This window comes from Podarcis tiliguerta (genome assembly GCF_965153285.1).
Source record: "Podarcis tiliguerta genome assembly, chromosome: 1".
In the NCBI taxonomy this organism is placed as follows: domain Eukaryota; kingdom Metazoa; phylum Chordata; class Lepidosauria; order Squamata; family Lacertidae; genus Podarcis; species Podarcis tiliguerta.
Window position 1 is genome coordinate 79518920 of NC_139534.1, and position 11333 is coordinate 79530252.

The window sequence follows — 11333 nt, forward strand, 5'->3', positions numbered from 1 at the left end:
TCACATATCAAGTATAGCATTTTCTAAAGGAGAGGTTTGTAGCTACCCGACATGATTCATTTTAACAGCAACATCTCTAATATAAAACATAAGGTAAATGTTTGTTTAGCTAGAATGCAATTACCTGGACTGGCAGATGGCCAGTATTCCAGCATTTATAAGTACACCTACCTCATTCCTCCCAAATGTACTCATTTAGAAAGGAAAGCATTTTGATAGATATGGTGCCAATTTTTAATGAGAGCTACCTGCTGCTCGTGTTTACTCAATTTGTGTACCAGTGGTAGTGCAGGTAACCATCGAGCAATATAACATGGGCCCACAGTCCCTGCCTTAGTTGACTAGCATACATGCTGTATGCAAAGGAGATCCTTCACCACAAAGGATGTGAGTTTGTTTCAAAAATGAGAATCCCATCTTTCCACCATCCTGGTGTCCAAGATGGCTCCTCCAAGGTGTTTCTTCTTTCGGTCCCCAAATGATGATGATGATGATTTATTAAATTTATGTACTGCCTTTTATCCAAGGATCCCAGGGCAGTTTGCAGATGGGGAATACACTTCTGTCCTGAAATCCAAAGGCAAGAGGTGTTTTACGCCATCTAGATGTAAAAATGGACCTTGTCTGTTTCCGAAAACAGCTTATTTTGATAATAAAATTTACCAAGCACCACAACTTTCCATAGCCTCTCAAAAGGATAGTGTCAGGCGCCAAGGTCGTAGTGATAAACATGTTGCTCGGTAACAGAGCACTTGATTTGCCTCCAGAAGGTTAGAAAATTAGGTTTGCAGAGATTACCATAGAAATTAGGGTGGGAGAGTTATCTGTCAATGTATGGACATCTAGGGTGATTAAAAGCAATACGTACCTTGAATAGTGCCTAGTTTCTCTTCTGGTTTCTTCCAGACCCCGTGTTTGTTTCTTCCAGCTTTTGGGTTTGTTTTTGTTTTTGCCCCCTGACTAGACCTTGATCCCATGAGACGTCTTGACCCTGAATTACAGCTCTTGGCCTTACATTAGGTTTGATTTATTCTCATAGGTGCCTGTTCTGTTTCTGAACACCTGGTGCTGCCGCTGACTCAGCTGACCTTTAACCAACCTTGTCTACACCATTCATCTTGACATTATACATACACGCAGAGCTAAGGTGCAGACATAAATAGCAGAATTCTTTCCATGTAAATTTGCTGTTGCGAAATCAATGACAATTCACAACGTATCTGTGGTATTGCTGGGTATCAATGAACATTTCGGACAATTCATTATCTCTCTAAATTTTGGCTTACAGGTTTCAATAAAACAATATAAAGTAGCAGTCACGAAAGCACATATTAGAATAGTAACAAAGAAACAGTACATAAAAAACAACTTGTCATGAGAAGCATCAAAATGAATCATATTCGGCACAGCAGCAAAATGCTGAGCTGAAATAAACATGTCTTAACTGCCCTGTGAAAGGAGCAGTGATTGAACCAGTAAATCTCCCCTATGGAGAGCAGTTCATTGTCTGAACACCACTACCCAAAATTGTATACAAGGATTTAGGATTTAGAAGCTGATGCTAGCGATTCAGTCCCAATTCATAAGCTCCTTTGCATGGTTCACCTCCTTGTATACTACTAAAAAGGTAAAGGTAAAGGTAAAGGACCCCTGGATGGTTAAGTTCAGCCAAAGGTGACTATGGGGTTGTGGCGCTCATCTCGCTTTCAGGCTGAGGGATCCAGCATTTGTCCACAGACAGCTTTCTGGGTCATGTGACTAGTATGAATAAACTGCTTCTGGCGCAACAGAACACTGTGACAGAAGCCAGAGAGCACGGAAACGCCTTTTACCTTTCCGCCACAGTGGTACCGATTTATCTACTTGCACTGGTGTGCTTTCGAACTTCTAGGTTGGCAGGAGCTGGGACAGAGTAACGGGAGCTCACTCAGTCACGAGGATTTGAACCACCAACCTCCCGATCAGCAAGCCCAAGAGGCTCAGTGGTTTAGACCACAGCATCTGCTTCCCTTGTATACTACTATGCTAGTGATGTCACATGCTTTATGTGAAGGTCCAATTGCACAGAAGCCCTGTTTTATCTTATATCTTTCAAATAGAGGGAACAGAAGAACAATGGTGTCAACAGGTCTTTGCATGATCAGGTGTGTGGAAGCTTCAGCTCATATATTAGGTCATCTACATGGTGGACAAAAGGTAAACACATTCCTTCCATTACCTGAAAGATCAGGTAATGTACAGTAACCTGAGATTCTGTGTTTCTGTCACCAGTTATAACATTTATTTTCTAGCCAGGGATTCAGAAGTTTGGTGTTGGCTTTGTTTTCACTATCTTGAAATGTTGGTGCTGGCTAAGTACTTGACTGTTTTTCAGAGCAAAGAATGTAATAATAATTTTTCTAGGTTATGAGCTTTTGTATTTGTAGGGTGTTTATGTGTGTGCATATATGTGCATTAACAGTTTGCTTTGAATTCATCATGGGAAAGGGATATAAGTGAAAGGGCCTTTTCAGTTGTGGCTCCTTGTTATGGAACACCCTCCCTAGTGAGGTCTACATGGCACCTTTGTTGACATCTTTTCAGTCAGGTAGAAACTTACCCTTTTCCCAGGTTTTGGGTGGACTATAATGTTGCTATCTGCTCTTAGTGGGCTGCTGACGTTTTCTGCTGCTGCTGCTATGAAAGATTGCCTTGTGTATTTTTTATGACCTGCATGTGTTTTTGTGTCAATGTGTTTCTATTATAATGTGTTTTTATTTCTATTTATGTTAAAAAATCTCTTGGAGATGCTTTTTGTAACAAGTAACCGAAAACACTTATTATTAATAATAATGATTCCAATTCATGTTATATTTCCTTCTCAGTGCATAACTTAAAATTTTGGAGATTTGCCTGCATAGAAAAGGCAGACTTTTGATTTTTATTCCGGGAAAGAATGGTGTATTTATTAAAAAATATTGTATTTGATTTTTCAAAATAACATGGCATAGCGACCTCCCCCCACAATCCCTTCCCCCATGCTCTAAACAAAGGATGAGGGTGCATTTCTGAAATCTTTTGCAGACTTCAGAAACGCAGATCAATAGATAGATGATAGATAGATAGATGATAGATAGACACACACACACAAGCATGAACAAAAAAGGGCTAGTTGTTTTCCTTGTACCAACATTCTTAGTAAAAAAAAGTACATATTCAAATTCTTTTTTAAAATCTTATTCTGTCCATCACATGAGTCACTTGTATTTTATTTAACTCAACACTGCATGTAACCAGTTATTACCTGAGTCAGTGGAAACAAGTGGATGCCTATTATTTTCTCTAAACATACAATGTTATTCGTTTGCTTTCCTCCTACACTGGGGTCACATGCTGGAGATCTGTTACAGTGCCTGTTTCTACACAACCTGTGTATAGTCTAGCGAAGTGTTATAACAAAAACAAGGGGGTTGAATTATCATTCTTGCATTTTTTGGCACGTGGCATAAACAAAGCTGTAATAGTTAATGGAGTTGCACCCAGTCATACTGTATAATCAGTAAAAGACACACATGAATCTAAGAAGAATTTACTTCCTCTGGCTTTGTTTTTTGTAAGAATATACTTCAGCTTCAGGTTGCTTTGGATTTCAGCAGGTAACCAAAAGTCTTTTCTTTGTCTCCAGCATCCAACAACACCCCCCCCCCCAAAAAAAACCCATTAAAGTCCATCTCTCCTGTGGAGCTTTTTGGTTTTAACCCCTTTTTTCTACTTACCAGCTGAAACAAAGCTTAACGTTGCAATCCTTTGCACACTTTCTCGAGAGTAAGGCTGTTTAAAAGGCCCCGTTTACCCTGCATGCAGTGTGCTTCAACCACTGGTTTGAAAAGTGGTGTACACATAAGTTAGCCACAATCCTTATCTCACCGGTTCTCGCCCCACTCTCAGCGGTTATGTGGTCCCCAAGAGATGACGAATGTGTTCCTTGGGGGGGGGGACTTGCCCACTACTGTTAGAGTTTCATTTTGAATTTTTCTGTGGCAGGTTCAAAGCAATTGCTGGGGGAAAGAGGGATAAGTCAGGGGCTTCTCCGAGGACCTACAGTGGAAAACACATTTTATTTCTGCACTATACAGTGGTACCTTGGGTTAAATACACTTCAGGTTACATACGCTTCAGGTTACACACTCCACTAAGCCAGAAATAGTGCTTCAGGTTAAGAACTTTGCTTCAGGATAAGAACAGAAATCGGGCTCCGGCGGCGTGGCAGCAGCAGGAGGCCCCATTAGCTAAAGTGGTGCTTCAGGTTAAGAACAGTTTCAGGTTAAGTACGGACCTCTGGAACGAATTAAGAACTTAACCCGAGGTACCAGTGTATAGTAATCTAGTCAGTTTCTCCAGAACAGATTTTGGATTTTAGATTGCTTCATGTTCTTTTGTTCTTTGGCTGTGAGCCAATGCTTGTGTACAAAATAAAAGTACACAGTGCCATTCATGAATGATGTTTACAAGAGGAAATAATGACTTTTGTTTCCAAAATGCATATAACATCCAATGCTGAGTCCAACTATTAGTTCTTTTAACCTAGTTCTGTGTACTGTGACTGGCAGTCTCTCTGAAGGTTCTTCAGCAGTTTCCTTGCCATTCTGCTATTGACTGATTGATTGATATTTCTATACAGCTTTTCATTCAAATGAATCCCAAAGTGGCTTACATAAAATAATTAACATTAGTGTAACAGAGCATCACAAATACAGCATAAATCATATAGAATAATTAGCAAATTGTCTGTAGAGCAGTTACAAACCATGAACAATTACCATCTATGAAACACTATTAACAAAAAAGCTAAAAATAAGCTAACTATCAGAATTACACCAAAAATCATATTATAGGATTCACAAAGTACTATATCATGCATGATCTTGAAAATAATATTATTAACAACACTAAGAAAATAGCAACCAGGAAACTAAGCCCTGTTGAATTTGTACACATACTCTCCCTGCCGCCATGACTCACGATTGTTTCATGGGAGCAATTACTCTACATGTAAAGCACAAGCTCTGCTTGGCAAGTAGAAGGTACTAAATGCTGGCTTCAACAAATAACATGAAAGCAGCATGTGAAAAAGGATGTCATTGACAGGCAACCATAATAAGTTACAGTTACAATGCAATCCTCTGTGCGTTTGGAGGTAAGTACCATTGTGTGGAACAGACTTAAATTCCAGGGAAATGTGTCCAGGATTATCGTATTGCTGTGGAAGCCTATATGCGTTTTCAGGAATTTAATGGGATTTACTCCCTGGTAACAATTGCAGCCTGATACACGGGTGTCATTTATCAGTTGTGTTGTGCATGCATGCTTAATAATTTCTGGAGAACACCATTTACAAACACAAAGTAGTCCATCGTAAGGGATGCGACAATAGGTGATTGAGGAAGTGGCAAAATGCCTTTGCATATGTGCTGAGTTTGTAAGCTGTGTGAGATGGCCGGAGAGCCATCCTTTGGCCCACACTTCATTACATTGAAAGGAAATTTAAAGGGGTGATATAAGAACAGCTGTTGAAATGGTTTCCTCCAGTATTAATTGCAAACTCAGTAAGCTCAGTAAGAAAGGAAACTGGAAGATGTGGAGGTTGTGCAGGATTATTGCTTGTTTCCCTTTTTGAACATAAACTACTGGAGGCCATTGTTCACCTCCTTGCTGCTCTGCAGGACACAGCCCATAAATTACACGTGGGAACAAAGTGGTTGGCAGGAGTAGAAATGGATGCCTGGCTTTCCAATAGACTTCTCTGCCTTCAAGCAAACAAAACGGACTGTCTGGCTCAAACCAGCTCAGAGCACACATTCTGTTATGGAAGGCTTTTGGCGCCACAAAGAAAGGGCATTTTTGCTGTGCCATGCAAGCCGTTAGTGGAGAAAATAAAATCTAGGCACAGAGAAAAACAACAAAAGAAGCATCAATCTGGGCTCATTTGCAGATGTGAACAAACCTAATATAGGAAGCAGGCCAGACGCTCATGAAATTGGCAAGCAGTGCCATGGCAGAGTAATCTCGTGAGAGTTACTTGCGCAAAACTACCCTCTTCCCATATGCTAAGCCTGTATTTTAGGACAGCCACATTTGCCAAAAAGGAGGAACAGCACCACCAAAAAAAGAGGGTGAAAGAGAACACAGATTTGCATAGAATTTGCATATTATATGTATAGATGCTGATTTAGAAGAAATGCTGTCATTTAGATGGAACTACAATGCATCTTCTCACCATATTGAGGAAGATTTTTGACTAGTTGACTGTGTACCTCCTGTCAAGGTGTGAACTCTTGTTGAGTAACATCAATCTTCTTACTGGCCTTTATTTTTAAACTGAACTTGGACCAAGCAACCCTTCAAATGGGGGCAAATGTCTATCCTAGTATATCTACGCTGCATATCTCAGGTGCTTCTTTGAGTTCGTGTTTTATTATTTTCACCAACATATATGAAGTTTTACATAGATACAAATCTAAGCAAATTTGAAATAAAAACAAAATCTCAGTAATCAATAAAAATGGATGCCAGCTAGAAGCTACTGGACAAAATTTATTATGAAAACCACTGCATTCTTTATTTTCTAGGGCGTTATAAACATTTATATGTTCTGGGCCTTGGTGGGGGGGGGGAAATGAAGTAATATCTGGTACGATCATTATTAATGCATCCTTTTTAGTCACAGTAAAATTCTTAGATACACTTAGGTCCTGAAAGGTGAACTTTGGAAACAAAAACGAAATCCCACCTTGTATCCTTTTCCCCTCTCTTTTTATAATTGTTATGTATTGGAAATCAATAAAATCGTATATTTGTATTTACATTTACATTTTACATTTATTGAATTTACATACCGCCCTATACCTGGAGGTCTCAGGGCGGTTCACAGAACAAACCTATATGTAAAAAAAAAACCCTACATGTGGTTTTTAAAAAGCGATACTTGGGTACCTTTTAAACCTGCTTGCATATAGGCAGTCCAATTGTCAAAAACCTGATGAATGCTAGGCCAGTTCACTCTCAAGTTTGACATGTTCAGTAGAAGAGAGTCAAGCTAAGTGCAGACAGGACTTTGAGTTTCTATTAACTAGAGTGCATTTCTTCTTTCAGTTATTATTTGCCTGGAACAGAATTTATACAGAACTGGATTTTTACACCATAACTTACAAATTCCAGATTTATCAAGATCATTGTGCTGAGGAAGCTGTCCATGCATGGCACTTGGATGCTTCCCCTGCATATATAAAGGTAAAGGGACCCCTGACCGTTAGGTTCAGTTGTGGACGACTCTCGCTTTATTGGCCAAGGGAGCCAGCGTACAGTTTCCCGGACATGTGGCCAGCATGACTAAGCCACTCCTGGTGAACCAGAGCAGCACACAGAAATGCTGTTTACCTTCCCGCCGGAGCGGTACCTATTTATCTACTTGCACTTGATGTGCTTTTGAACTGCTAGGTGGGCAGAAGCAGGGACCCAGCAATGGGAGCTCACCCCGTCGTGGGGATTCAAATCGCTGACCTTCTGATTGGCAAGCCCTAGGCTCTGTGGTTTAACCCACAGCGCCACCCGAGTATATAGTGCACATATAGTGAGAGGTAAATTTTAGGTTTGGGGGCAAATTATTATTATTATTATTATTATTATTATTATTATTATTATTATTTATTCAACTTATACACCGCCCTATACCTGGAGGTCTTAATTTTAATTAAGAAAACGGCACAAATGAGCTTTATATGCGTCTTCCGCAGCTGTATTTTTAAAAATTTAAACACCCCAAAACATGGGCTATGTGATCATAGATCTTTCACATCGTGTTTACTTTTGCCTTGTTAGGAACTCACATCTGAACTCACCTTAAATCTTCAAATGATTTCAAGGGTAATACGGCCCCAACTCCTGTCCTTAGCCTAGGTCAGTAATAATTGAAGAAGTACAGAAATTCTTGTTTATGCTGTCTGGATCAATTGTTCTCAGCTTGAGGGTAGCTTCAGATATGATGCAAAAATTAGGCTAGAGGATGCATAAGTAACTAACGTTTCCTCTTTTGGGAGGGCTCTTTCAGGTGTAACGTCTGTAGTGGATTATGGCACATATCTACCTAAAAAAAAATGTGGCTGTGTACACACTAGTCAGGTTTGTAGCACCATTTATTTCATTTTTATTGTCTGGAATTGCTTATGCTCGTCCTCAGCATGTTGTTTTCAATTTAGATTGATGTTAGATCTACAAGGGTGGCTGTGGTTACTTTGTGTGCATTTGAAACCTGCCCCTTGATTGGATGATCCATGCCTTTTCGTCTCTGCACATGCCCTGGGTGAATGAGGGCAGCAATCTTGGTATCCGCCCACCCACAACGTTGTTGCAGTCTGAACCCACATACATGTCCAAGCACTCATATACACACTGCTGAGAGGTTTAGGATCTTTGGCTGGAGTTATGAAGTGTGCTTGTTATGAATATGCGGTAACCCTAAACCTTATGCCGAAAGAACTTCTCACACCAAAGGAATAAAAAAAGCTTGGCTTATTATATGAAATACAAGAGACAGAATATAGAAATGCTTCTTCAGACTTCACAATTACAATTTAAGCAGGCAGCAACTCCTACAACACCCACCCACCCACCCACACCCTTGATCTGAAGGGTGAAATATTCCCTATGCTGAAGAGCCTACAGAAATGTGGGTGTGGCAATTTTGCCAGCAGGGCCCACGCTAAGAGCAAGACATGAGAAGGAAGAATATATCTGTCCTTAAAGTGAATCAGGTGTGTGTGCTGTTACAAATGCTGGGGTTCTTAGCTCATGCCTCCAAGGGGGAAGGTAGGGGCTTTGAGAGGAGCAGTTGCTGCCTCCCCTCCCCCCATTTCCTGCCTGTTTCTCACCTTGCTCATCCTAGTGAGAAATGGCTAAAAACTGTCTGCTATCCTGTTTGCTTCTCACTCTCTGTGTTTTGCTTAACAAAAGGGTGGAAGAAGTGTGTTAGCGAGCAGTTAACTGAACCTGGCCATCTCTTTGTCTGCCTCCTGTACCACCATTAGCTTGAAGGTCTTGTCAGGAGTTTGAACTGCTAGCAACTGGATTTGCATGTATTGACCTTCTGAAGGTGTGAAGTGTTTCCAGAGAGGAGTCCAGTACCAGGTTTGTACCAAGTCAGGATGGAGAACCGCATGTCATGTTTAAATGATGTCAATCTTATTCTTATGCCATGATCTACAGAGATAAACCATGTCATAAGTTCAGATTCTAATAATAATAATAATAATAATAATAATAATAATATATTATTTATACCCCGCCCATCTGGCTGGGCCTCCCCAGCCACTCTGGGCGGCTTCCAAAATAATATTAAAATACCGCAATACATCAAACATTAAAAGCTTCCCTAAACAGGGCTGCCTTCAGATGTCTTCTAAAAGTCTTGTAATTGTTGTTCTCTTTGACATCTGATGGGAGGGCGTTCCACAGGGCAGGCGCCACTACTGAGAAGGCCCTCTGCCTGGTTCCCTGTAACTTGGCTTCTCGCAGTGAGGGGACCGCCAGAAGGCCCTCGGTGCTGGACCTCAGTGTCCGGGTAGAACGATGGGGGTGGAGACGCTCCTTCAGGTATACTGGACCAAGGCCGTTTAGGGCTTTAAAGGTTAGCACCAACACTTTGAATTGTGCTCAGAAACGTACTGGGAGCCAATGTAGGTCTTTCAAGACCGGTGTTATATGGTCTCGGCGGCCGCTCCCAGTCACCAGTCTGGCTGCTGCATTCTGGATTAGTTATAGTTTCCGGGTCACCTTCAAAGGTAGCCCCACGTAGAGCGCATTGCAGTAGTCGAAGCATACAGTGGTACCTCGAGTTAAGTACTTAATTCGTTCCGGAGCTCCGTTCTTAACCTGAAACTGTTCTTAACCTGAAGACCACTTTAGCTAATGGGGCCTCCTGCTGCCGCCACGCCTCCGGAGCACGATTTCTGTTCTTATCCTGAAGCAAAGTTCTTAACCTGAAGCACTATTTCTGGGTTAGTGGAGTCTGTAACCTGAAGCATATGTAACCTGAAGCGTACGTAACCCGAGGTACCACTGCACTTCGGTTCACAATGTCATTGGGCAGGTGTGGATACCCCCCCAGCACCTCCAATGCAATGTTTTCAGATGGACACACTGTAGGGTAATGCGAACTCAATGCAATGCAATCAGTTTTTAATTTCAGAATGAAGCTAGTTGCTCAAGAAGCCTTTTCAGAGAGTCTAGATCAGGCATTCCCAAACTTGGCTCTCCAGCTGTTTTGGGACTACAACTCACATCATCCCTAGCTAACAGGACCAGTGGTCAGGGATGATGGGAACTGTAGTCTCAAAACAGCTGGAAGGCCAAGTTTGGGGATGCCTAGTCCAGATTGTGTGTGAACCACATGGGGGAGGGTACTCAGTATCCATCGATTCTAGAATAACATGTGTGAGAGGTAACCACTTCTGGAGTAGGCGCATTTCACCATGGGTTTGATGCGCTGATGTTCACTTTGGATTTTAGCCTCCACAGAGCACAAAAGTATAAATGATAGAAAAGTGGCCTCCCTCTCCCCTTGCTCACGTCTGTGAATTGTGCAAGCAGCTCTTAGCAGAACATTAAAAATAAAATTATATGCTCTTATGTCTTCTGCAGAAGTGACTGGGTCAGGATTACTGGCAAACCTACAGAGAAATGTCGTTCTCTGTTTTAACTCTCTACCTTGTGCTGTCAATTCACAAGGAAAAATATATATATTAAAACGGACGTATATATTAAAGCCTCAGTTATTCCGGATCTTTTGTATAGACTTTAGGTCTTTGAGGGCAGCTTCTCTCCTCCTTGCTAAGCAAAGCAGAACTGCAGACAATTCCCAGCACAGCTGCTCCAGTAAGGCTTCCCTGTGATGAGTAAAAGACATTTGGAGCCTCCACTAATTGCTGCTGGTAACTGCTTACTCATAAGTAGTAGCCTTCTCCCCTCCCCTTTTTTGCCTAGTCACTTTTGTTTCAAGATGGGTGTGACTTTTGATTCCGCTCCCCTCCCTGTTGTGTCACTCCTTCAGTTACTTTGAATTGGAATAAAAACTGCAGCAAACTTCCGACGCAGCCTCTCCGTGCAGTCTTAACAAGACCTGGGACCTTTTTTCTCCTTCCTTTTGCTTCCTGCCCCTCCTTTGTGCAGGCAGGGAGAGAGGAGCTCCTTGACTTTTACACATTAACTCGAAGAGAGGAAACAATGGCCAAGGTCTGGTTGGGTGCAGCTGTTGGATTTTACTTGTTGCAGCTTTCTTTAGCCCGGATAGGTAAGTGGCT

The 11333-nt window shown here is 41.5% G+C and overlaps 1 protein-coding gene and 1 long non-coding RNA gene across 29 annotated transcripts in view; both read left to right on the forward strand.

Moving 5' to 3' along the window:
- The window catches only part of LOC310681291, a 32998-nt gene extending 23756 nt beyond the window's left edge, over positions 1-9242 (forward strand). The window contains exons 2-4 of one of the 3 annotated variants that reach the window (XR_014513206.1): positions 7132-7269; positions 7858-8157; positions 8989-9242. This is a non-coding gene — a long non-coding RNA (uncharacterized lncRNA). The remainder of the gene's footprint in view (positions 1-7131; positions 7270-7857; positions 8158-8988) is intronic. The other 2 variants (XR_014513207.1, XR_014513208.1) reach the window with 2 other exon arrangements.
- Positions 9243-11063: 1821 nt separating this feature from the next.
- CD44 (CD44 molecule (IN blood group)) overlaps positions 11064-11333 on the forward strand; it is a 67215-nt gene continuing 66945 nt past the window's right edge. For 14 of the 26 annotated variants that reach the window (XM_083425289.1, XM_083425296.1, XM_083425300.1 and 11 more), the window contains exon 1: positions 11065-11323. In XM_083425289.1, the coding sequence (XP_083281415.1) occupies positions 11257-11323 (67 nt within the window). In that variant the 5' untranslated portion in view covers positions 11065-11256. Of the gene's footprint in view, positions 11324-11333 lie in introns of all 26 variants that reach the window. The other 12 variants (XM_083425297.1, XM_083425299.1, XM_083425304.1 and 9 more) reach the window with 3 other exon arrangements.